At 43.6% G+C, this 26,949-nt stretch overlaps 1 protein-coding gene across 2 annotated transcripts in view; it reads left to right on the top strand.

The window, feature by feature from the left end:
- gldc (glycine dehydrogenase (decarboxylating)) overlaps positions 1-26,949 on the top strand; it is a 133,514-nt gene that overhangs the window by 74,106 nt on the left and 32,459 nt on the right. For both annotated transcript variants that reach the window (XM_067983638.1, XM_067983640.1), the window contains 4 exons: positions 7,071-7,146; positions 14,277-14,402; positions 20,495-20,644; positions 22,540-22,652. In XM_067983638.1, the coding sequence (XP_067839739.1) occupies positions 7,071-7,146; positions 14,277-14,402; positions 20,495-20,644; positions 22,540-22,652 (465 nt within the window). The remainder of the gene's footprint in view (positions 1-7,070; positions 7,147-14,276; positions 14,403-20,494; positions 20,645-22,539; positions 22,653-26,949) is intronic.

Below are 26,949 nucleotides of genomic sequence, written 5' to 3'. Positions count from 1 at the left end.
GGGTTGTGGCCGTCGCTGGCAAGGCCGGCATTTATTGCCCATCCTTAATTGCCCTTGAAAAGGTGGTGGTGAGCCGCCTTCTTGAACCGTGTGGTGAAGGTTCTCCCGCAGTGCTGTTAGGATGGGACTATGAAGGAACGGCGATATATTTCCAAGTCGGGATGGTGTGTGACTTGGAGGGGAACGTGCCGGTGGTGTTGTTCACATGTACCTGCTGACCTTGTCCCTCTAGGTGGTAGAGGTCACGGGTTTGGGAGGTGCTGTTGAAGAAGCCTTTGGCGAGTTGCTGTAGTGCATCCTGTGGATGATACACACTGCAGTCACAGTGCACCGGTGGTGAAGGGAGCGAATGTTTAGGGTGGTGGATGGGGTGCCAATCAAGCTGGCTGCTTTGTCCTGGATGGTGTCGAGCTTCTTGAGTGTTGTTGGAACTGCACTCATCCAGGCAAGTGGAGAGTATTCCATCACACTCCTGACTTGTGCCTTGTAGATGGTGGAAAGGCTTTGGGGAGTCAGGAGGTGAGTCACTCGCCGCAGAATACCCAGCCTCTGACCTGCTCTCGTAGCCACAGTATTTATATGGTTGGTCCAGTTAAGTTTCTGTCAATGGTGACCCTTAGGATGTTGCTGGTGGGGGATTCGGTGATGGTAATGCCGTTGAATGTCAGGGGAAGGTGGTTAGACTCTCTCTTGTTGGAGATGGTCATTGCCTGGCACTTGTCTGGTGCGAATGTTACTTGCCACTTATGAGCCCAAGCCTGGATGTTGTCCAGGTCTTGCTGCATGCGGGCTCGGACTGCTTCATTATCTGAGGGGTTGCGAATGGAACTGAACACTGTGCAATCATCAGCGAACATCCCCATTTCTGACCTCGTGATGGAGGGAAGGTCATTGATGAAGCAGCTGAAGATGGTTGGGCCAGGACACTGCCCTGAGGAACTCCTGCAGCAATGTTCTGGGGCTGAGATGATTGGCCTCTAACAACTGCTACCATCTTCCTTTGTGCTAGGTATGACTCCAGCCACTGGAGAGTTTTCCCCCTGATTCCCATTGACTTCAATTTTACTAGGGCTCCTTGGTGCCACACCCGGTCAAATGCTGCCTTGATGTCAAGGGCAGTCACTCTCTCCTCACCTCTGGAATTCAGCTCTTTTGTCCATGTTTGAACCAAGGCCGTAATGAGGTCTGGAGCCGAGTGGTCCTGGCGGAACCCAAACTGAGCATCGGTGAGCAGATTGTTGGTGAGTAAGTGCCGCTTGATAGCACTGTCGACGACACCTTCCATCACTTTGCTGATGATTGAGAGTAGACTGATGGGGCAGTAATTGGCCAGATTGGATTTGTCCTGCTTTTTGTGGACAGGCCATACCTGGGCAATTTTCCACATTGTCTGGTAGATGCCAGTGTTGTAGCTGTCCTGGAACAGTTTGGCTGGAGGCGCAGCTAGTTCTGGAGCACAAGTCTTCAGCACTACAGCCTGGATGTTGTCGGGGCCCATAGCCTGCTGTATCCAGTGCACTCAGCCATTTCTTGATCTCGCGTGGAGTGAATCGAATTGGCTGAAGACTGGCTACTGTGATGGTGGGGATATCGGGAGCAGGCCAAGATGGATCATCAACTCGGCATTTCTGGCTGCAAACGCTTCAGCCTTGTCTTTTGCACTCACGTGCTCGACTCCGCCATCATTGAGGATGGGGATGTTTACAGAGCCTCCTCCTCCCGTTAGTTGTTTAATTGTCCACCTCCATTCACGACTGGATGTGGCAGGACTGCAGAGCTTTGATCTGATCCGTTGGTTGTGGAATCGCTTAGCTCTGTCTATAGCATGTTGCTTCCGCTGTTTAGCCTGCATGTAGTCCTGAGTTGTAGCTTCACCAGGTAGGCACCTCATTTTTAGGTACTCCTGGCATGCTCTTCTACATTCCTCATTGAACCAGGGTTGATCCCCTGGCTTGTTGGTAATGGTAGAGTGAGGAACATGCCAGGCCATGAGGTTACAGATTGTGCTGGAATACAATTCTGCTGCTGATGGCCCACAGCGCCTCATGGATGCCCAGTTTTGAGCTGCTAGATCTGTTCTGAATCTATCCCATTTAGCATGGTGATAGTGCCACACAACACGTTGGATGGTGTCCTCAGTGCGAAGACGGGACTTTGTCTCCACGAGGACTGTGTGGTGGTCACTCCTACCAATACTGTCATGGACAGATGCATCTGCGACAGGTGGATTGGTGAGGACGAGGTTGAGTAGGTTTTTCCCTCGTGTTGGTTCGCTCACCACCTGCCGCAGGCCCAGTCTAGCAGCTATGTCCTTCAGGACTCGGCCAGCTCGGTCAGTAGTGGTGCTACCGAGCCACTCTTAGTGATGGACATTGAAGTCCCCCATCCAGAGTACATTTTGTGCCCTTGCTACCCTCAGTGCTTCCTCCAAGTGGTGTTCAACATGGAGGAGGACTGATTCATCAGCTGAGGGAGGACGGTAGGTGGTAATCAGCAGGAGGTTTCCTTGCCCATGTTTGACCTGATGCTATGAGGTCCAGAGTCAATGTTGAGGACTCCCAGGGCCACTCCCTCCTGACTGTATATCACTGTACCGCCACCTCTGGTGGGTCTGTCCTGCCGGTGGGACAGGACATACCCAGGGATGGTGATGGAAGAGTCTGGGATGTTGACTGAAAGGTATGATTCTGTGAGTATGGCTATGTCAGGCTGTTGCTTGACTAGTCTGTGGGACAGCTCTCCCAATTTTGGCACAAGTCCCCAGATGTTAGTGAGGAGGGCTTTGCAGGGTTGACTGGGCTTGGTTTGCCTTTGTCGTGTCCGGTGCCTAGTGGTCCATCTGGTTTTAATTCTTAAGACCTTTTTTAGTAAGATTTTGCAACTGAGTGGCTCGCTAGGCCATAAGAATCAACCACATTGCTGTGGGTTTGGAGTCACATTTAGGCCAGACCGGGTAAGGACGGCAGGTTTCCTTCCCTAAAGGGCATTAGTGAACCAGATGAGTTTTTAACGACAGTCTGGTAGTTTCATGACCATCATTACTGATACTCGTATTTTAATTCCAGTATTTTATTTAATTAATTGAATTTAAATTCCCCAGCTGCACGTGGTAGGATTTGAACTCATGACTCCAGATTACTAGTCCAGTAACATAACCACTATGCTACTGTACCCTCAATGAAATACAGGTGGCAATACCAAATATGGTAGTCAATAACATCACTTCGCAAAACTGTTCACTGCAATTCACACCCATGTTCGGTCTTGTTTTGGAGGCGTGTACAGCTGGAAGCTTCCAAAAATTAACCACCCCGTTCTTATGGGATGATTCAGTGTCTTTGGGCAGGATTTTGAAAGGGAAAAATGGGTGGGTTGGGTGCGAGGGTCGTGGGGGGGGTGGGGGGGTCAATCAAAATCGCTGTTTCTGGGAGCGGGCAGACATCCCGGCTGGAACCCGCACATTTTTGAATGAGACTCTGGCAAATCTGTCAGTCACCAGGAAATCCCGCCCCCACTTAAATCTGACGGGCCGATAATTAAAGGAGCGAATTAAAGGTACTTACGGTAGTTTATTTTGTTGTGTATTGGACACTTAAAATCTTAACGTTACCTGGGTTGCTTTCCCACGGCTTCCGATTCACACCTGGTGCAACCAGGCAGGAAGGCCTGGATCAATGTAAAATAGACTAAATAAGTTAAATAAAATTACATTTTCCATTGTTTTAAAAAAAACAAGTAGATAAACATACTTAAACGACATTGCCTGGACCTTCCCCACCCCCCTCTATCTTTATCCTAACCGCTGATGAGGCCGGCCCGCAGTCCATGGTGGAATGCAGACCTTTCTATACAGGTAGTGGCCCTGAAATGCCTGCACTGGGAGAGGGCATAAGTTGGAATATGTGCCTTTGTGGGGCCAGGAATTTATGACCGGGCTGATTTACACCAGGGTTACGCTGAAGAAAACACCCCGGCAGAAATTCTGTTCAGTTTCAGGGCGCACTAAAGTGTCCTCCTTCACAGCAGCAGCCACGTGCAGATGACAGAATTAGGTTGGAACGACGTTACCTGTCCTGAATTCCGGGACTTCCGGTTTTCCATCCGGCCTAAAGCACACGCGCGCTGATTTTTTAAAAAGCACGGTTTGCAAGGACCTGTTCATCAAGGCAGAAGTGCTCCGTTAGAGGGACACTGCTCATTGAGATTGCATGTGGAACCTTTTGGTCATATCTTGGGATTCACTACAAGTGTTGCAAAAAAATATTCCCATTCTTGTACTTGGGAACCCTTCCCCTACATTCAGCATTATCATTGGGAAGCATTCTATTCCGGAGAATTACCAAGATAGGATCTGAGAACTGCACAATGGGCTTACCCCATGGGGAATCCCATTCTACATGCTGGGGGGAGAGGAGCAGCAGAAGGCTGTAACAGAAGCCAAAATAATGTGGCAGCACCGGAGGATAGCATACAGCAGGATGTCTTAGTCCCAGGTGCCCTTTTCCAGGAGTTCTGTCTCAGGAGAATGTGCATCAGTCATGAAGATTTAGAGGAGCACTGTTCACTGCTACAGCCAGATTTGTAACCAAAGTCCACAGTATGTACAGCTTTGACTGGCACGGAAAGTGACTATAGTTCTCAACTTTTACGCTACAGGCACATTCCAGGGGACCATTGCCAGATCAGCCAATTTGCCGTGTACTCCTCCATGAGGCAGGTCACCAATGCCCCCTTTGCCAGGGCAGCTGAAATTGGACAATGTGATAATGCTCCCACACAGATGACTGAGACCCTAGCCATCAAATTTATCAGCAGTGCTAGATAGTCCAGGATTGTGGGGCAATTGATTGTATCTATTTGGTATTTTGAGCTTCCCCCAAATATAAATCCCTCTGTATGAGCTGCAAAGGCTTCCATTCCCGAAGTGTACAGTTCATTTGTGATGACGGGCACAGCTTCTTGTATGCTGGGAGCTGTCATGATGGTTTTATATTTCATCAGCACAGTGTCTCAGCTCTATTTCAACAGTAGGGCATGGGGCGGGATGACTGCAGGGTAAGAATGGATACCCGCTACTTCGTGGGACCATCAATACTACAGAGGAGCACTACAATGATGAACGTATGAAGTCATGGGTAAGAATTGAGCAAGCCACTGGGATGTTCCAAAAAAAAAAGCTTCCAGTGTCTGGATAGGTGGGGGTGCTCAGCTCTGTCTTGCAATGTGTGGTAGCTGTTGTTTGCTTAACAGCTTTGCAATCGGGAAAGATTGTGCCAGTTGATGACACTGCCAATGCTGTAAACCCGGCCCAATGCAGAGGCAACAGCAGCTAGACGCCTGAGAAACTGGCTCATTTGGCGCACCTTCACAATAAATAGAGCACTATTCTTTGGAAGTCTCAGCCCATTAAAGATTTGCGTCCTCTCACCATGCTCTGTATGGTCAGTGCTCTTCACAGGTAGCTATCACACACTAACCGAGTTTCAACATCACCATATCACCAGTCCCCCATTGTCATACAAGAGTCCTTGCATCAAATACTCCACTGATTTATTACAGCTGTTTACAAAAACATTATTGGTTCTGCCACTGTGCACAGCCCTTGTGACCAAGCGAGCTTTTCTCTGGCCCGTTCTAACACTTCTACATCCCCCATGAGGGTTTACAGCCTGAGATGCAGATGGCTGCTGCAGGAAATTATGAGCCTCTTGGGATGGAGGAGGCCCCTTTCTCAGGGACCTCAAGTCCTGGATGGACATTGAACAGGCTAGCCCTACAGAGATGAAGGCTTTTGCCAGGAGTGGATGGAGTGCTCCTCTGTGCCGCTGCCATGAGGGAGAACAGCCCCTGTGGCATGCAAACCAGCTTCTCCACTGGTACTAGGAATCTGGTTACCAGCATTCAGGGGGAGAGCAGAGCTCATGGAAACAGAAACATCTTTAAATCCCTGTGCGAGAGTCAACTGAATATCCTTTAGTCCCTTAGATGCTGCTGTATACTTTGCTGTTTGGTTGACAATGATCTCTCCACGGTCACCCAAGATCTGTACTCCTTTGTTCAGTGCCTCCTCATTGAGTTGACTGTCTTGCTTGGATCTCTCATGAAGTAGGGAAAGGTTTGCAGATGCTCCTGCAGCTGCTACCTTCTCCAGGCTGCCCTGCAATGAGTTGAACCCATTTCGGATGTTGGCGTACAGCGGGGTAGTGGACTCCATCTCTTTCCCAACCCATTTGCTGCACATCTTGGGATAGGCCACGCAGAGGACAGAGACTCCCACATCTCCATCCTCAACTGCCAGGCCAGAGTGGAAGCCAGTTATTGCCATTGTTTCCTCTAAGTGTGGTAAATATCGGCTGTTGATTCGCCCACCTCCAGTAGTCTGGCATTCCCCGGCATTGTGTGCTGCCTTCTCCTGTCGGAGGAATGCATAGTGATAACTGGCTGCTTGTGACCGCAGAATTGAGGCTGCAGCGATCAGGATTCATGGAATGGGTGTCAGGAAGCGAGGGGCCTAGGTTAGGAGACTTCAGTGTGCTCGGACATATTACAGAATATGAGGCACTTAACATGAGCGCTGCTAGGACTAACCCGCCAGCATTATTTAAATTAACCAACGCCAGAATTTCTGGTGGGATCTGCCACACCGTTCACCTGACGAAGGAGGAAGCCTCCGAAAGCTTGTGGAATTAAAAATAAATTTGTTGGACTATAACTTGGTGTTGTAAAATTGTTTACAATCCTCTGGTTTTGACTGACATAGGCCCACATTTAATGCCGGTGCAGCGGGACACAAGGAATTCCAAGGCCATTGAATACTCGGCGAGGAGGGGGTGAGGGGGGGATCATCCCACAGCACTCTTGCACTCTTCTTAACCAGGTTCCTTCCTAGATTTAAGAAGCAGAAGTTGCCCTCTAAAGTTGCGTCTTTATTTGTGGCTGAGGAGTTTATTTAAAAGAAAAAGTGGTGGGGGATGGAATTTAAAAAGAAAAAATAGCAATAGTGCATTATTTACACATCTTATCTGGTCAGTAGTATTTATATGCGTTTTACTTTGCCTTCTGTTCTGTAGTGGTGCCCAGGGCGAATATGCTGGACTGGCTGCAATCAAGGCTTATTTAAATTCAAAAGGAGAACACCACAGAACTGTAAGTAACTGAGGGGGTAAACTTTTATTTATGGAAGGGAAAGGGGCGATAATCCAGACCCACATCCAGTGTGCACTTTCTAGCGAGGGTCACTGGATTTCAGTCAGAAGCAGAATCTCGCTATGACTTTTCCCCCCCCCCCCATTTCCTAGCGCAATTTCCCATTTGCCTTCTCGGCTGTGATCAGCTGATTCGGGGATTGAACCTGGTCTGTTCCCCGGTCTGTGTGCTTAGTAAACATGATGTGGTGCATTCACCCACTGAGCACCTGGGGAGGGAGAGAGCTGAGCATTTTTTAATCTGTTATTCAACAATAGCCTTGTTTCCATCTCCTCTTGCTTTGCAGCAAGTTACACATGTGTAATCCTTCACTAACCAACAAATGTGCTTTTCTATATTCAGAAGCTAACTGATATTAGAAGTGAATGATTTGAAAATGGCAAAAAGAATCAAAAAGTACAAAATTGAGATTTTTGTTGTTTTTCTTTCCCCTCTCTCTCTCTCTCTCTTTTTATGAGATGACATGTAGCCCAGAAATGACTTTTGTTGACAAGAATGTCAGATGAACGTGTTAAGCATTCATTAATATTGTCAACAGTCATGTCAAGACTATAGTGGGGACATTCAGACACCGCTCAGTCAGCTTTATCTGTCCTGCATAGCGGTTTTAGTTGTGAGTTTGGTTAACTTCTAAAAGTGGACCAGAGACGGTCGACCAACAGAAATTAAGTTGCAGTTACTTCCTAAGCTCTGAACTGTTGTGATGGGAACAGCTTGATAGTCTTTGGATGGGATCACATTGATTATCTGAGGTAGTTTGCTGACTTGTAAAGTGTAATGTTTGCCTGAAAAGAAAACTATTCCATTTATATATTTGTGTACAATTTTTTTTTAAAGTTTTAATTTAGCAGCACAGGTATTTTTTTTATGATCTCAGATTTGAGGTCTCCATAGTCTTCTGAAGCATTGCTCCTTTTTCCATCCCATTTGTATTCAGGGCGTCCCAAGTTAATTCTTTCCATTTTATAGCTCTAGTTTCACTGTTAGGAAACATTTTTTACTGACTTGTAATATTTTTCCCGACATGTTGAAATGAAAACATCGAATCATGCTCATGATTTCAGAAAATGGCACCAGACAAAGGGGCTGCTAAAATAAGGCAGCAGGGTTAGTTACCACAAACGGAAAGTTCTGTGCACGAAGAATCACTTTTTCAAGTGTTGCCATATAAAACAGAGTAGGCGTTGATCCTGGAAACTTTGTGCTGTTAGCTGATATTTGCCAAAACAACAGTGACGATTCTACAATTGGCCTCTGAGGGGCAACCTAGGGAGCCTAAAAATTAACTCTGCTTCCCACTCCAGATCGCTTTCCAGTGACTCCTTTTAGAAAATGTGGACACAGCGTGAGGACAGAATTTGGTTTGGCTGTGATGCTCCTATAGTTGAATAGCCTGCGGACATTCACGCACAAAGAAATGCCACTTGGGCAGTTTACTGGAGTTACTGTGCCCAAGGAATCTATCCCAACATTGAGTCACAGAATTTGGGAAAGGAGGGCAAAAAAATGGATGAACAGCCCTTAAGTTAATAGTTTGTTCCTAACATTACTGTACTCCAAAAGAAGCTGCTTATAAAGTTTCTTTTTAAATTATTGGTGGAATTTTAACCCCCCCGGGGGTTGGGGGGGGTGGTGTTAAAATTTCAAAAATTGGAAACGCGCCCCCCCCCCCTGCGGTTTCCCGGCCAAGGTCTATAGCGTAGGACACTACCAGGATTGACAATAGAGAAAGAGAAGACCAGATAGTTGAGGGTGTAGTGATTAGGTAATGCAAGCTTTGGTTTGAAAAGCCTGAAGATGTATGAGGACTAAAGACAGAGTTCTAAAGTTTTTAGGTTGTGGGAAAGAAAGATTTTAGTGTAGAGGATTGTGATCACACATTGATGTGGGAGAGTGTACTTGCATCAGAGAAGGGACAAGAGAGAAAATGCCTGAGGAACAATGACCATTCATGTTGATAAAATAGAGATACAAGAAAAGGAGAGGGAGAACGGAAAGAAGGGGATTGGACACAGAGAGGTGAGAGAACGAACATCGGACGGACGACAAGTTGTTTGTTGCATTCTGTCCAGGAGTGTGTGAGGTGTTTGAAGAGCATCCCCAGATTTGAGGGTTATTCAAGTCTTCAACAGACATGGGCGTTGAAGAAAGTTAAGAGTTGTAGAAGGCGAAAGTGTTTGGCAGAAAAGAAAAAAACTGAGCTTATTGGAAGCAGCTTGAACAATGTGAGTTCCATTTAAGATCAGAGATGACAGCGAGGCCAAGATTGTCAATAGAGGAAAAAGGACTAAGAATGGAGCAGGGGCATAGCCAGAGGGGGGCCAGCCTTCCACCCCCCCCACCCCCCCCAATCTGAGCCTGTGTGAACGTAGCAGCAGAGGAGCGTAGCGTAGATTTCCCCAAGTTAACAGTCAGACATGAGCAGAGAAGTCCAGCCTTAAATCACATGCTACGAGGGAGATCAGCTACCTGAAAAGACAATCGGATTAATGGTAAGAGACATAAACCATGAGTGGACGTGGGGCTAACCTCTCAATCTACCGGCCTGTGTATCTGTCCCTAAAATATTTCAACACTGTGTCCATTGGGGTGATTGGAGGAACAACATTTAAAACAAAGCGGCGACTTGAATTATTTGCACAGTATCACTTAAATGAAAGACTTGCATTTATATAGTGCCTTTCACAACCTCAGGATGTCCCAAAGTACTTTTTGAAGTGTAGTCACTGTTGTAATGTAGGAAACATGGCAGCCAATTTGCACACAGCAAGGTCCCACAAACAGCAATGAGATAAATGACCAGATAATTTTTTGTTTTTTAGTGATGTTGTTTGAGGGATAGATATTGACCAGGCACACCATGGGGAACTCCCTTGCTCCTCTTTGAAATAGTGCCATGGGATCTTTTACATCCACCTGCGAGAGCAGGCCCTTGGCTTAACATCTCATCTGAAAGACGGCACCTCCGATAGTGCAGCACTCCCTCGCTGCTGCACTGAAGTGTCAGCCTGGATTTTGTGCTCACATCTCTGGAGTGGGACTTGAACCCACATGCCTTCTGATTCAGAGGTGAGAGTGCCACCACTGAGCCACGGCTGACATTTGCTTTGATGTTCGATCTCATCCACCTTGAGCTGAGGTACACCCCATAGAAATTCATCCTCTGCACCCCCCCCCCCGCCGCCCATGAAGAAACCGTCTTAGCAGTAACAAAAGTATTGAAGATTTAGCAGAATTTTTCAACAAAAATTAATCTCAGCAAAACTTATTTGATATTATTAAATCACATTGGTTCACCAGGTGTGTTCCAGACTACTTTGACACTTTTATATCCACAAAGCTTTATTGTAAAATGCAAACTTGTCATCCAGAATAATGTACCAGTTCTTGTTAAAGGTGTGCTTCCCCCTGGTGGTTTTGAGGGGTATTGACTGTGCGCTACATTTGAGATCAGGGCAGTTTTGGATAAACAAATGTGGAAGTGACATGTACCTGAGCTTCTGATATCTATTTATAGATGTACGAATGCTATGAAGCGTTGGCAAGGGATTAAAATTATGGTCATATGCAGGAACAAATGCTGAAACTTAATTTGGAACAACTTGTTTACTCCAGTAAATCTGAATTGTAACCCATGACTTTTAATGCATAGATAATGGATATTTTACGGAAATATTAGGTCAGCTTTTAACATTGGTCTGATTCTCTACATGGCGATGCTGTTGAAATTCTGCTTTAATTACACAAGAGTTTATCCTTGAAGTTCCTCATTTTTTTTAATGTGCCTTTCCCTCAGTAAATTCCTAGAATGAGGATGGGTTTTGCTTCGCTTTGTTTTGCTTGGTTTGTCCCAGAAAAGTGATGTCATTTGTCATGTGAAAACCAGGCAGGGTTTGAACTTCACTTTCTGGCTTTTGAATCAACTTTCTTAAAGATATTTATTTGTTTTGGGAGCGATGGAGAAATTTTTAATTTTTGGTCTTTTTGTTGCATTGTTTTGTTTTTCCTTTTTTTTTTGTTTTTCATCTCCTACCATTGCAGGGAATTTAACTCTACTTAAGCAACTAGACTATAGGGTGGGCATTTTCTTGGAAATTCCTGTAGCCCTTAAGGAGCTGGAGGATGAGGCAGAGTACCACAGGAATGCAGAGAGGCAGGTGTGTCTGCACCTGGGTCAGCCTACCACAAACCATCCTTAACCCAAGGCAAGCCTGTAAATCCTGTCAGAGTTGCATGGCGATGTCTAGCAGAAATGTTCCTAAGCAAGGTTTTCTCCAAGTTAGGTGCTCTTGAGTCATGCCCCATCTCGTACAAGTGGAAAAGTAATCTTGAGATGCAGTAAGTTGAAAGAGCACATTCGCAGGCCAACCTGGGTGTCAGTAAGTGATCATTGCATTACAATAACTTGAGGTGTAATGCCCCTGAAAGATGCAAGTGGCAAGGCTTTAATTATACATTATATTTTCAATGCATGCCCTACTAAAGTATGGATATGTGTGAGATGCCACGGAGGATCTGTTAAGTTTGTGTAAGAAAAGTTTGGGCTTCACATTGAAACAAGTTGACTGGCGCTGTTTATTGGCATGCAATCTTGGGCCGTCCGCTAGATACTCTTAACTAGCCTGAATCCTTAAAGTGTGCCTTCTGTGTTTGTTGCCAGGTCCTATAGGTAGCGTTAAGTCTGGCTACCATCTCCTGTTGGGCAAGGTGCACAGTCATCTCTGGGGAGGGGACCCTCCAAACACCATAACCCACCTCACACAGCATCACTTCCACTTTGCCAGACATGGAGCAGGAGGTCGGATGCTGCACCATTCCATCACTTGCCTGCAGATTCTGTTTCATGTCTCCACGTTGGGTTTCCTTTCATTTTATTTTTGTCTGGCATTGCAATTTCCCTTCTGCCTTATCACTTTGCCAAAGTATTGAAAAGTGAGTCTGTCTAAAGGCTCCAAGAACTTTTGCTCCTTGTATGGCCTCTTACCTTTAAATGTCTGCACCCTTTAAATTTTAGGTGAAGGGTGATTTGTGTGGTTCTCCCCCCTCCCCCCCCCCCCCTCAATTAAGCTAGCTCCACACACAAAGCCAAAACTGTACAGTTTGGAATAATTATACAACTGAGCTGACCCTGCAGGCAGCCTGCTCACTAGTCTGTTAGCTTTGCAATAGCAGGTAGGTACACAAGCCTTAATGTAGTCTGGGCTGCAAAATCAGTTTTAACGAACAACAAAAAAAACACTGTATCCAAGATGATACTTTTAACCCTTTTTTTCTTTGCTTTTTTAAGAAAAGAATTGAAAAATGTTCAGGAAATAAAAATGCAATCCAAAATTGAAGAAACTTAATTATCTTTTTAACATGATGTGGAGATGCCGGTGATGGACTGGGGTTGACTATTGTAAACAATTTTACAACACCAAGTTATAGTCCAGCAATTTTATTTTAAATTCACAAGCTTTCGGAGGCTTCCTCCTTCGTCAGGTGAACGATGTGAAAACGGGCCTCGAAAATTTCGAGGATTTCATTTTCACATCGTTCACCTGACGAAGGAGGAAGCCTCCGAAAGCTTGTGAATTTAAAATAAAATTGCTGGACTATAACTTGGTGTTGTAAAATTGTTTACAATCTTTTTAACAGGTTTTGATAGAGAATCTCTCCTGGAGGTTTCTTTTAAGCACCCTATAATTTAAAGATTTTCATAGCAATCAAAATACATAAAAGTTGGATCCTGCAGAAAAACATGGTATGGGAACAATTCCCAAACAGTGACTCGGGCCTCGACTACAACGAAAGAAGTCTTAAACGTTTATTACTGACAGTACCAAAACCCACAGATCTCTCTGCACCAAGATTACATGACGAAAGGAATATTCAAGGGGGCTGGACTGAGCAGGAAAAAAAAAAGAGTAAAACTTAGCACCAGACGAGCGGTATTCCTGCTTTGGCAGTTTGTTTTAGAGCTGCCATTTTAGGCGTCCTCTTGCTCCTGGACTGCTGAATCACCAATGTCAATCACGGGCACATCAGAGATTGGAGCCACTGGGAATCCTGAGGATTATCATCCAGTCAGAACTGGACTGGATATTGACCAGGAGACATCTAAGCTGGAATAAGTCAGCACTAGTTTTGTATTACTATTTTGTTATAGTATTCCTTAGTATTACATCGAGGATGGGGGACAATTTTCAATATGAAACAGTCTCGCCCTCTATCAGATACACAAAAACACACATCATTCCCTAATTTAACAGTTCAAATATTCAAAACTCGCATTTTCTCATCACTCTGTAAATGCTGTATGGTGCTTTTAAAGATGAATAAATCCCTTACAAATAAACACAAGGCAGTTACTCAAACACTAATTATTCAGATGCCTATTTGTGTAGCTCTTTGTTTTACTCACATTTAGCTGCTTGGAATATAACCTCTGCCACAACCATGCAGATGCTGCAGTTAATTGTGGGTCCAACTTTTTAGTTGAACTAGTGTTCATCCAAATTAATCTCAGTCGAGATTTTTTTTATTTTTCTTTGTTGCTAGTAGGCCAATGGGCCTTGGCTGTGGTTGGGCTGATTCCATATTGAACTAGTAACTGAGGTATTTCCGGTAATGTTGAACCCAGGCCTAAATGCTTCAAGTAGCAGTGGTGCATCTTTGAAGGAAGTTTGCAGTTTGGATTGTGTTTTTTATTTGCATGTCGGTGTACAATAGAATAGGGTTGTTGATCTTTGTGTACTCGCATAATCTCCTTTCCAGTTAGGATAAAGATGACTGGATCCTTCCATTAACCTGTAGCTAATGATGCAGAGTTAATCTGTGCTGAGATCCTAAGATTTGAGTGTTTAGTTGAAGCTCACCAGGTGAGTTTAGCTGTTTCTTCTGATGTCTGTGGTGTTTTTTGTTACTCTCTTAACATAGTATGAATTGTGGACACTTGACCTGCACGCGCACCAGCCAGTCAACACTAGCGAGGGTCCTGTTTGTAAGGCTGTCCCCCCAGATCAGAGAAAAATGTTTTGAGTAGGTAACTTGAGGCTGATCTTTTCACTGTTCCTTCCTCCTCTGTCCAGGTCTGCCTTATCCCCAAATCAGCTCATGGCACCAATCCAGCCAGTGCACAAATGGCAGGAATGAAAATCCAGCCCGTCGAAGTGGACAAGAATGGAAACATAGATGTTGCACATTTAAAAGCAATGGTACGTAGTTTTTGGAAAAAATACCGCAACCACAAAGTTAACATAATAAAATCTGTACTGAACTTTGCAGGAAAAATTAGTACCATTATTCCGCAGTATAGAAACGGTCCATTATGACTCGATTTTAAATATATTTTTTAATCTTGATGTCCCCAGCGTTTGTTACTTTTCCCAGGAGCTTTATTTGGTATATGAGGTTTGTTGAGGTACATTTCACTACCACCCATCTCATTGTTGCCTAGGCATTAAAGCTTGTACTTTTGTGGGTCATTTTCTCTCTCTCCTTCTTTACTTCGTTTGCTGCTGTTTTAAATTTGTTGGCGGGATGTAGGCGACATTGGCAGAGCTGGCATTTTTTGCTCTTCCTAGTTACCCTGAGAAGGAGGTAGTGGGCTGCCTTCTTGAACCACTGCAGTCCTTCTGCTGATGGTGCTTCCACGATGGTTTCTTTACTCCTCACTAACTTTTCACAAGGCAAATGCAAAGGGGGGGGAAAGAACTGTGCCCGTTACCATCTTTTATATTAAGGAATCTCTTCCAATGGAAATGGCATCAGTTCCTGTGGATTTTTCGTTGCATCAGTTCCTGTGTTGTTGAATCTACCCCATTTATACCGTAGGAGACTCAGCAATAAGGGAACAACTGTGCACAGGCAAGTCTTGCAATGCTGGGGAAAAATGTACAGGCCGTCACATTGCCGAGAGCCTGTGGCCCAAATCAAAATAGTTGGACTGCTGTATGCACATTGACATCACCCCATGACACTAGTGCTGGGACTGTTTACACTACATGAATGCTGCCAATGGAATTTTTGCATTCAGAGGCAATCCTGTAAAGTGAGTATGAGGGGGAGGGGGGGCTACAAAAAATAGGAAGCCTGATTCATGCCTTATCCATGAGAAGGTTGAAGTGGACTCGTGACAGACTTTTTGGCCAGTAGGTAACCCTAACCTGCTGTTGTAGAAACATCAATACAAGACAGTATGTCAACAAATTATCTGTTCTACCTAAAGATTTGTGTTTTTTTTTTAAAAAAGGCAATAATTTAATATAAATTGAACTGTGATATTCCAATCTAACAAACACTGTACAATACTGATTTGGTTCTTTTAGTAAGGACCAGATTTCTGTCCCCACCACATTGCACAAACTGGTGTACTTACATTTACATTACATGTGACTTCAAAAAAAACAACCACCGATTTGAATTTCACTTCAATGCTTCTTGTGTAACAGCTTATTTATAATTAGAGTTTGCTGCCAACAGTAGCTCCAAAGTTAGTAGCAGGCCACACATATGAATAAAGCAGCACTACTGCCTTCCAGAGGCTGCCACTCTACGTAAATAGGTGGTTTAACCCACATTGCCATCTCCGCTGGAAGCATAAATGCCAAGTAGTTTACTGTCAGCGGCAGAGGTGGCCAAAATGCTTGGCTGTTGGCAAGTTGTAAACCTTTTGGGGCAGGTACAGATTCCAATGAACTGTTTGAAAGCATCGTTTTAAAGCAAATTCAGCCACTGTTAATACAATTGTGATGGTTTCTACAGTGGCAGAAGTGATGCCTGTCAATGGAAAACTGCTTCATGAAGCAATTCCTTAATCATTTAAATTGCACTGTGATATTAGAGGTAGTGCACACTGTTTCAGAACATCACCTCAGGAAGTGGTTTAGGTCCTAACTCTACTGGTGGCAACGGTAAATGGCTACTGGCAGCACTGCTTTCTGACAGGGCCTCTGATTTCCAGCCTTGGGCAAATTTGGAACTCTGTGCACCTATACGGGCCACCTGTGGTTATTTAACATTACTGGTCTTGGCAGAAATTTTCTCCGCAGTGGCCAAAATCACCAAGAGTTCAAATGTGACTTTGTAGTAACAGTGCGTGTCTGTGTTCTGGCATGCCAGAGTCACCCCTCAGTACAAACGAGGTGTATTGACCACAACGGGGACCAGATCAAATTTCAGCACTATTCCCATTGCAAGATCTCTTGCAATATAAACAGGGTATGATATAAATGGAACAATTTAAATTTTACCCACGGGAACTGTTGCCGGCTGAGAACATTGTACCCATCAACACAACCTTTCACTTTACACCTACACACTAATTGTCCCTTTACCCTCATCCAAACTGACTTAAATATCTGTTCTCATTCTCCAGCATCTCCAACGTCACCGAGACTCACAGCATGTGTTACATGTAGTAGGAAAATTGCAGAGTACTGCCACGTACAACCTCCCACCTACATCCTCCCTGCATTCTGACATTCATGTGTGTTTATACCTTGTCTACTGAAAAATGTGCTGATGAGAAGCCTACACAAACAAGTTGGTTTTGTAATTGCTCCGTGGATATCGCGGAAGGAAAAAAGAAATGAACTATTTTTTTCTAGTGCCCATTGGTTCCTGGTGCAGTAGTATGTTTTTTTTTAAATGTGGCATTAAGCATGCTGTGTTTTTATTTAAAAACATGTGCTTACCTGTTTGTGACATGAGTGGACCTCTTTTTGCCAGTTCACTAAAGAACTGATGAATGTAAATCTCTCCTTCCTGCCAAATAAAAAAAAAAATTGGGGAATATTCCTATATGCAAGACCTACTTAAAGTATGGGCAGGAAGAATAGCCATGAACGCAAATCTTCAAACACGGAATTGCACTGTTATTTTATTCGAAAAATATATTTGTGTTCATGTGTTTAGAACCTGTTGAAAAACTCTGTGCTTTACTTTCTTTGATGGCTGTTCTATTACAATGAAAGTGTTGGATTTCCCCAACAGTCAACTCGCTGGCCTTGGTTAAGTTAGCAAGGAGAGCAATAAATGGATGGTGAGCTACCCTATGAACAGAAAAGAGTAAACAAAATTGGCAGAGATTCCATCTCTGGTTTCTTTCCTGAATGTTCTACCAGTTTGGGCACTTAGATGGCATTAGCTGAAAAGGCTGCGTGCACAGCCCAAGAGACCACAAAAAGAAACATGTTGAGTTCTGTAAATTCAGTTTGTAAAGTGGGGAAAGAAAGTCTAGGGGGAGTAAACTTTGTTCAAAATACTCCCCTTTTTATATAGAAAAACATAATAGACTCACCAAAAATATCTTTGTTATAGCAATAACATCAAATGTTATTACCAGCATGATTGGAAGCTCCCTCACTCTGGTGACATCACTGGGAGTATTCTGACCGGCTTCACAGCAAAAGGAAGGAGTGATTCAAACCAGCCGAGGACCTCCCAATCCTAGAAAAGAATACAACAGACTAGGAGTGTAAATTTCCTGGTTGGTAGTGTGATATGCCAGGATAATGGTAGATTCAGAGTGACTCATAGGCTTGCTTGAAGTTGGAGCTTCCACTGATTTGTCTTTGGTCACCAAAAAATTCATGTCTTTACTAAAATGGCAACGATTTATGGTGAGTCTATCTTTTTCTTTAATTTAAAAGAAATGAATGCTTTGAACAAACAGCAGTCTCTCCTTTTAAGTTACCAGGGTAAGCAAACTTCAAAACAAAGTTACAAAGCTTCTGTTCTCATAGTCAACAGTACCCAATGGCCATGTGTTCCAGTACATTCCCAACATACAAATTGTTTTTCTGTTTGATAAGAACTTCTGCAATTTAAAATCTTTGCACAGGCGCTACCAATATGGTAACTTCTTCTGGGTAGGTATCCTATCATCGAGATAATGCCATTGTGTGCATGTATGGTATTGATTGATTCATAAATGAACACCTTCCAATTGTTAGCTTTTCCAATTGTTAATGCCTGGACAGAGACGCTGCATCACATTCTGTGGCTCATTCTATGTGGGTGCAGCATTTTTTAATCCATGTAAGATATTAAGGGGAATTATAAGATATTAAGGGGAACAGATAGGGTGGATAGAGAAACTATTTCCGCTGGTTGGGGATTTTAGGAGTAGGGGGCACAGTCTAAAAATTAGAGCCAGACCTTTCAGGAGCGAGATTAGAAAACATTTCTACACACAAAGGGTTGTAGAAGTTTGGAACTCTCTTCCGCAAACGGCAATTGATACTAGCTCAATTGCTAAATTTTATTCTGAGATAGATAGCTTTTTGGCAACCAAAGGTATTAAGGGATATGGGCCAAAGGCAGGTATATGGAGTTAGATCACAGATCAGCCATTATCTTATCAAATGGCGGAGCAGGCACGAGGGGCTGAATGGCCTACTCCTGTTCCTATGTACCATAAACAAGCAATTCCATGGTGCAACTGACTGGATAACTTGTCCAGTGTTGGGGGGGGTGGTGGGTGCTCTCCTTTAACGGAAGAATATTGTATTAAACGTTAACCCGGTCAGAGTTTTGGAGTTCAGTTGGCTGAAAGAAACAAGGTTGTAGCTACGACCACTCTTTTTCTGTGTAGCTTCTACCTCCAAATGGATGATGAGATCCAGGAGGCAGAAGGAATTAGGACAATAAAATATTTTATTGTTTCTTTTTAAGAAAAAGGATATAACTGTAGGATGTGTTTGATAAAAATAAAGTAATGAAAATAAAGAGATAGTATAGAAAAAGGGAAAATGAGGAACAATGGTGGACCAGGTGAGCAGAAGTAGTTCTTTTAGAATTATCTAATGTTGTATTTCAACTGTTTAGTTTATATGGGTTACTATGGCCGCATGACAATGAAGCTACCCTATGAAATTTGAGTGGCTTTATTAGTGTTTCAACATCAGTGTGAGCCGAAAGATTAATAAATGGCTGGGTCAGGGAAACTGTCCTTTCTCTGCATCTGCTGATAGTCTGTTTTAAAAATCATGTTACAATCTGATTTTTATTTTGGAGGAGTTTTTTTTACATTATTTGTTCTTAGGCTGTGGATGACACTGTCAAGGGCTACATTTATTGCCCATTCCTTGGTGCCCTGAGAAGGTGGTGGTGGGCCGCCTTCTTGAAGTGATTTTGTTTGTATAACTGAGTGGCTTGCTAGGCCACTTCATAGGGCATTAAGAGTCAACCACAGAATGTGGACTCGACTCGCATGTAGGCCAGACCACATGTAGGGGTGGAATGGTTCCCTTCCCTAAACGACATCAGTGATCGAGTTGAGTTTTTGTCAACAATGCAGCACCTTTCATCATTTTTTTTTGGCACTCGCCCATAAATTACCAAATTTATTGCATTCAGTTTCACAACTTGCCACGGTGAGAGTTTTAACTCTGAACCTCTGGGTTGCTAGAACAGTACCATAAATATTACACCACCGTATCTCTGTTGTTCCCATATTGAAGTGAAGCGTTAATGGGCAATGCTACTGACATTGCAACTGTGTAGGAGGAGTTTTGAAGAACATTCACATTGCATGAGATGGTCAATAACCCAGAATACTTTTGTGAGTTAAGTAACTTTCAGTGTGTATTTCAACTCAACGTTTTGATACTGTTAAACTTTCCAACTCCTTCATGGCCATTTTCCACACTCTCTCAAAATATGGTCCTCACGATTTTTGAATAAGATGTAATAAAAGTGGCAAAAGAAATATTAAAGTTAATGCATTGCTGACTTTATCCCAAGAAAGGGTGTAGCGTATGTCTTTAAACAGTTCAAAAGTGCAAATTCTTTGGTCATCTCATCACTCACTTGCTACATGTGGGGAAACATCTGCTAAAAAAGCAATAAGGAGAAATTTTCTCAAGTTGTGCAATCTTTGTGAGATTAAACAGTGAGCAGTGCTGTCGAATGATCATTAGCATCAGTTTGTCCCATGATTCCCACACTGTTAGGTATTTAATCTTGGAAGTACATATGGAGAGACACCCAGTGGAGGTAAAACGCTTCCCTGCAGGAACTGGGGAAAGTCAAAGGTCAGATACACCACTTTGTTACTGATGAGAGCCTGGTTTCGGGTCCTCCACCCACCTCCCCAGTGAGAAGGTCTTTTTAAATGGATCCTGCGCGTTACATTGTAAACACTTGGATATATGCTAATTTCGGACAAACTTTGGTTAAGTATTTTTACCAAAGCTCGATTAGGTGAACACATAAATCTTGGCAAATTTCAAATCTGTGCATATTTTCAGACTGCAAAAGGTTGAAAAAGAGATTCAGTTGTTCAACATTTCTTTTACTGAAGGCTGACAAGTATAAAGATAACCTGGCTGCCATCATGATCACTTATCCATCCACATACGGTGTGTTCGAGGAGAACATTAGTGATGTGTGTGACCTGATCCATAATCATGGAGGACAGGTTTACCTCGATGGAGCAAACATGAATGCGCAGGTAAGAAACCTTATTTATCTGCGTCTAGCCAAGTGCAAACATTGAATAACCATGGCTACCTATGCAATACTTTGCCTGTGGAAATTGCTGGTTGACTTGACGTTACTACAGAGCAGGTGCCAGGAAATGGATGTTAAGTGACTGTCATAAAAGAGCATTTTCTTTCACAGACTTTGAGACTTGTGTACAATTTGGTAATGGAAGCAAAAATTAAGTTGCTGCCTATATGCAAAGTGGGTCTTATAAAGATTGAAGATTAAACAGAGATCTTACACACCAGTGCTCCTGGCACTTGCCAGGATTGCATATTAGGAAATTATACGCATCCCTAGCTTGGATTTTCCATCCAATCATTTTAATGGATGGAAAATCCAGGCCAGGGATGTGCAATTTCCAAAGCTGGGAGCACAGAAGTGGAAAATCTCTAATATATATTTTCTTCTGCCCTCCTTCACACACCCTCCTGCTGAACTACCTTTCTGCCAGGACAGTGGCTGAGTGTAGGCTATAGAAGTCTCCACAGCTATGTGATTGGGCAATCTGTAATAATGAATATTAGTTAAACTTGGGATTCAGTTTCAGGTCTTCACCGTAGGTATCCAGTACTCTTCTGATGGATCTAGTGGACTGCTGTTTCTGCCCCTCCACTAGTCGTCACAAAACTATTTACATTTCAATTGTTGAATTAATAAAATCGTAGTGTGGAAAAGTAATGCAGTTAGTACATTCATGCATGTTAGGTTGGAGCTTTATTTAAATTGGTTTTCATAGGATTGGAATCCTATATAAAACCATCCATCTTGCCTCTTCTTTCTTTGCAGGTAAAGTATCATTATTGTAGGTCGGGGCATTGCAACAGCTCTGGTGTACAGCCAGAAATTCCCGGTTATACTATACATTTGGCATTGGTCACTGCATCTTTTGCACCATACCAATATTAAGAGTCCAGTATAAGCCTGTTGAGTTCTGTGAAATTAGCAGCTCGGTGTCTTTAGTGAAACTACATGAAAGGGTAGCTTTGCACGACTGGTGCTGCAACCTTTCACACAAGTTGTTTTAAACTTGGGCAGTCCACTGCACTGCCCTTTTAAAATAATACAAAAGAGCCTGATGGGAAAACCAGATCGTCTCTGTCATTGGCAGTTAGAAGCTGCTGAACAGAGCTCCTGAGGTACACATGCTTGGAGCTCTACTTTTCCCAATTCAGTGGTGTGAGCAAGTATAATAATTACAGCTGCCCACTGTAGCAATAAATGCAGTGTAACTGGGGTATACAATGTCAGCTGGTTGAAGCCTTCTAACCTAGATGAGTCAAGATTGATGATGGAACTACATATATCCATAGTGCTGATAAATCACACTTACGCTACTTAAAGCAAAATACGGCTCTTAATGGTGAAATGTTTAAAAGTCAGGGTATGGGTCTGAGGGTTGGCATTGTTTGTTTGGAGCTCCAAAGTGCTATTCTCATGTTGGTTTGTGTCCGTGATTTTTTACAGGATTAGCTTCGTAATCTCCGTTATGGTTTTTGGGGCAGGGGCCAAGTGCTCCTCCATAAAGGGGAAAATTTGGAGAGCCAGTTGTTCCAGGGTCCTCCAGTGTATCTCCTGATCTTTGGCGGAAGCCTGAAAGCAGATCACTGGAGCAACATTCTCAAGAGTGAAGCTCCTCCTGGTAACAAGTGAATAGTAAGCATTGACCAAGCTAGAATTTATCCGCAGCAAATGCCCCAAAGGAGGAAACACCACCCTAAATTAAGCTTGTGACCTGAGTTGGTACGTCAAGAACGAACTGGTGATTTTGCCTTGTCCCTTTCCTGCCCCATGCAATATGGGTATTGTTTTTGAGTGTTCTAATATTATGATACTGTCTCCCCTAATGGTGCAATCTTTCAGGTGGGCCTCTGTCGTCCTGGTGACTATGGATCTGATGTGTCTCACTTAAACCTGCATAAAACTTTCTGTATTCCCCATGGAGGAGGCGGACCTGGCATGGGACCGATTGGAGTGTAGGTTTAAATTGTCTTATTCGCTTACAGTTTTGACTCAAGATGTTGATCTTTTTAAAGCATGACCGGATTTAAATTGAAGACGACTGTGACTTTTTAAACATACTGTAATACCAATAACAAGTACACCTCTTGAGGATGTTTTATGACACCTGTATTTTCCCTACTGCTACTCACTAGGGCATTATTGGTCTTGTGACTGCTTTCTGTCTGTCAGTAAGATTGAGAAAAACACAAAATATTGTATAGTTAGGCCTAGATGAAGAAATGGGACAAATGTAATCTGCCAGATGGACAACCCTGGAACACTATTCACTGGCGATGTACTGGTACTTAAAGCATTAGATTTGGGGTAGAAATTTGTTGTCACGTGTTACAGCTTTTAAACTTTTATTTTTGAACTGAGGAGGCAAAGCATGTCTACCCATGCTCAGCTTCATAATGGCCATGCTAAAGCAGGATTGTTTTATTCTGCTCTGATCATTTTGGAATTGGCAGTGGTAGAAAACTGGATTGAGGGCAGACCAAAAAGTGAGGGCCGAAATGCTTCTCTTCAAAATATCTTTCTTTATTTTCAGTTGATCAGCATTTATTTGTACCCCCAAATTTATGACTGTTGCATTGCAATAATTCCAGCTCTAGGGTATTCTACCAAACCATACAGACCAGAAAGTCACAGGTTCAGTTCCTGGTCTGTGCTGAGTTAGCTGATCTCAGCTGGGGCACGAGAAATAGCTTCCAGTAATTCTGGACTGGAGAAAATTAGCCTGGTCTTGGTCGCTATCCAGTGACTCCTGTTGTAAAATGCAGACGCATGGATCAATAGTTCATCAAAGTGCCCACACCATCGCCTCATGATCTCAGCCTCGCCAATAAAGTACCATCTGCATTCTTCAGAGATGCAGTATTGGCATGGAGAGCAATAAACCTCCTTTAGTGCTTCATCGAAGCACTTGGTGTTGTTCGAGTCGGCATAGGATTGGATTTCATCATTATTTTTGTCCAATCAAGGATCTTTTATTTGCCACAACATTGATTGGACCAGAGTGCTAATAGCTTTGCAGTGTGTTTTCATTGCTCCAGAGTTGGGATCAGAGTTTAGACTCTTGAATGCCCTCTGTTTCTCTTCAAGCAATGTTCTGATTGAGTGGTCATTCTCATGAAATCAGTCCTGGTGCCTGTTCTTGACAATGCAGCAGTCTTACACACTGTGTCACGCAGTGTCTTCCACTCAGTCTCAGCATCGTCTTTAAGTGCTACACTACAGGCAGACTCTTTAAAGGTGGTACTACACAGCTCCTCTTCAATGTTTAGATCCTACAGTTATTTCACATCTCAACACATCGGATTTGAACCAGTTCTCCGACAGTGTGGTTGGACTGACTGCAGTGGCTTGGAGATATCATGGCATTCTACTCCATACATAGCTCTGGTAATTCTGCAGAGCCATTTTCATCCTCTCGTCTCTCTTAGTGCTCTAATGGCAAACCATACAGATCCGAAGGACCCAGGTTCAGTTCCTGGTCTGTGCTGACTTAGCTGATCTCAGCTGGCGCAGCAATTGGAGAACTAGAATTAGTGTCTAGTACCTCTGGAATGGAGTTGGGAAAGATTGGCCTGCTCTTGATTGCCGCCCAGTGACTCCTGCTCCTAGCATTTGACTTTCTAGGAAAGGTAGTCCTTCAAGTCACGGAGGCACACATGTCCCTAGGTTGCAGGCAAAGCGGTTGGCAGACTTCGGAATGCAGTCAGTGAGCCCCAGTGGAGAATCCCCACCATTTTCATTTTACGATGCAGCAACAGACATTGCTGTAGCTAGGGACTGCAGGCTCACCATCCCTGTGCTGAAACTGGCTCAGCACAAACCACTTGCACTTAAATCCATTCCTACGTAGGTTTTAACCTTCTTGAGGAGGTGATTAGAATCATAAAAAGGTTACAGCACGGAAGGAGGCCATTCAGCCCATCGAGTCCGTGCCGGCTCTATGCAAGAGCAATCCAGCTAGTCCCACTCCCTTGCCCTATCCCCGTAGCCCTGCAGATTTTTTTCCTTTTCAAGTACTTATCCAGTTCCCTTTTGAAGACCATGATTGAATCTGCCTCCACCACCCCCTCGGGCAGTGCATTCCAGATCCTAACCACTCGCTGCGTAAAAAAGTTTTTCCTCATGTTGCCTTTGGTTCTTTTACCAATCACCTTAAATCTATGTCTTCTGGTTCTTGACCCATCTGCCAATGGGAACAGTTTCTCTCTATCTACTCTGTCTAGACCCTTCATGATTTTGAACACCTCTATCAAATCTCCTCGCAAACTTCTCTGTTCCAAGGAGAACAACCCCAGCTTCTCCAGATTATCCATGCAACTAAAGTCCCTCATCCCTGGAATCATTCTAGTAAATCTTTTCTGCACCGTCTCTAAGGTATTCACATCTTTCCTAAAGTGCGGTGCCCAGAACTGGACACAATACTCCAGTTGTGGCCGAACCAGTGTTTTATAAAGGTTCATCATGACTTCCAAGCTTTTGTACTCTATGCCTCTATTTATAAAGCCCAGGATCCCATATGCTTTTTTAACCGCTTTCTCAACCTGCCCTGCCACCTTCAACTATTTGTGCACATATACCCCCAGATCTCTCTGTTCCTGTATCCCTTTTAGAATTGATTATATTGCCTCTCCTCGTTCTTACTACCGAAATGTATCACTTCATATTTTTCTGTGTTAAATTTCATCTGCCACGTGTCCGCCCATTTCACCAGCCTGTCTATATCCTCTTGAAGTCTATCACTATCCTCCTCACTGTTTACTACCCTTTCGAGTTTTGTGTCATCTGCAAATTTGGAAATTGTGCCCTGTACATCCAAATCCAAGTCATTAATATATATCAAGAAAAGCAGAGGTCCTCGTACCGACTCCTGGGGAACACCACTGTATACTTCCTTCCAATCCGAAAACAACCGTTCACCACTACTCTCTGCTCCTGTTACTTAGCCAATTCTGTATCCATGTTGCTACTGCACCCTTTATTCCACAGGCTTCAATCTTGATGACAAGCTTATTATGCGGCACTTAATCAAATGCCTTTAGAAAGTCCATATACACCACATCAACTGCATTGCCCTCATCTACCCTCTCTTTTATCTCATCAAAAAACTCTATCAAGTTAGTTAAACACGATTTGCCTTTAACAAATCTGTGCTGGCTTTCCCATATCAATCCACACTTGACCAAGTTACTGCCAATTCTGTCCCGGATTATCGTTTCTAAAAGTTTCCCCACCACTGAGGTTAAACTGACTAGCGTGTAGTTGCTGGGTTTATCCTTACACCCTTTTTTGAACAAGAATGTAACATTTGCAGTTCTCCATTCCTCTGGCACCACCCCGTATCTAAGAATGTTTGGAAGATTATGGCCAGTACCTCCGCAATTTCCACCCTTACTTCCTTCAGCAACCGAGGATGCATCCCATTCCGACCAGGTGACTTAACTACTTGAAGTGCAGCTAGCCTTTCTAGTACCTCCTCTTTATCAATTATTAGCCTATCCAGTATCTCAACTACCTCTTTCTTTACTGAGACTCTGGCAGCATCTTCTTCCTTGGTAAAGACAGATGCAAAGTACTCATTTAGTACCTCAGCCATCCCCTCTGGCTCCATGAGTAAATCTCCTTTCTGGTCCCTAATCAGCCCCACCCTCCTCTTACTGCCTGTTTACTGTTTACATGCCTATAGAAGACTTTTGGATTCCCTTTTATGTTTGCTGTCAGTCTATTTTCATTCTCTCTCCTTGCCCCTCTTATTTCCTTTTTCACTTCCCCTCTGAACTTTCTATATTCAGCCTGGTTCTCACTTGTGTTATCAACCTGACATCTGTCAGATGCTGCTTTTTTTCTCCTTCATCTTATTCTCTATCTCTTTTGTCATCCAGGGAGCTCTGGCTTTAATTACTCTACCTTTCTCCCTCGCGGGAATGTACCCAGACTGTACCTGAACCATCTCCTCCTTTAAAGTCCGCCCATTGTTCAACTACAGTTTTTCCTGCCAATTTTTGATTCCAATTTACCCGGGCCAGATCAGTTCTCATCCCACTGAAATTGGCCCTGTTGCAGTAGATGAGTAATGAAGCGGAAAGTGTGCTGGTGGTGGAAGCTAAAGGGTTTGCACTACACAACTCACAAGGGGAGAGGGCTAGAAGATGTCTACATTACAGCCCCCAATCGCGGGATGGTCAGATTGTACTTAGGCAGTGACCAGCTGCTACGAAGCATAACTGCTCCTTATCTGTCCTCCACCTTTTGACC

The sequence above is a fragment of the Heptranchias perlo genome, chromosome 4 (assembly GCF_035084215.1).
Source record: "Heptranchias perlo isolate sHepPer1 chromosome 4, sHepPer1.hap1, whole genome shotgun sequence".
Lineage (NCBI taxonomy): Eukaryota > Metazoa > Chordata > Chondrichthyes > Hexanchiformes > Hexanchidae > Heptranchias > Heptranchias perlo.
Note: the sequence above shows the minus strand (reverse complement) of the source record. Positions and strands in the feature narration are given on the sequence as shown.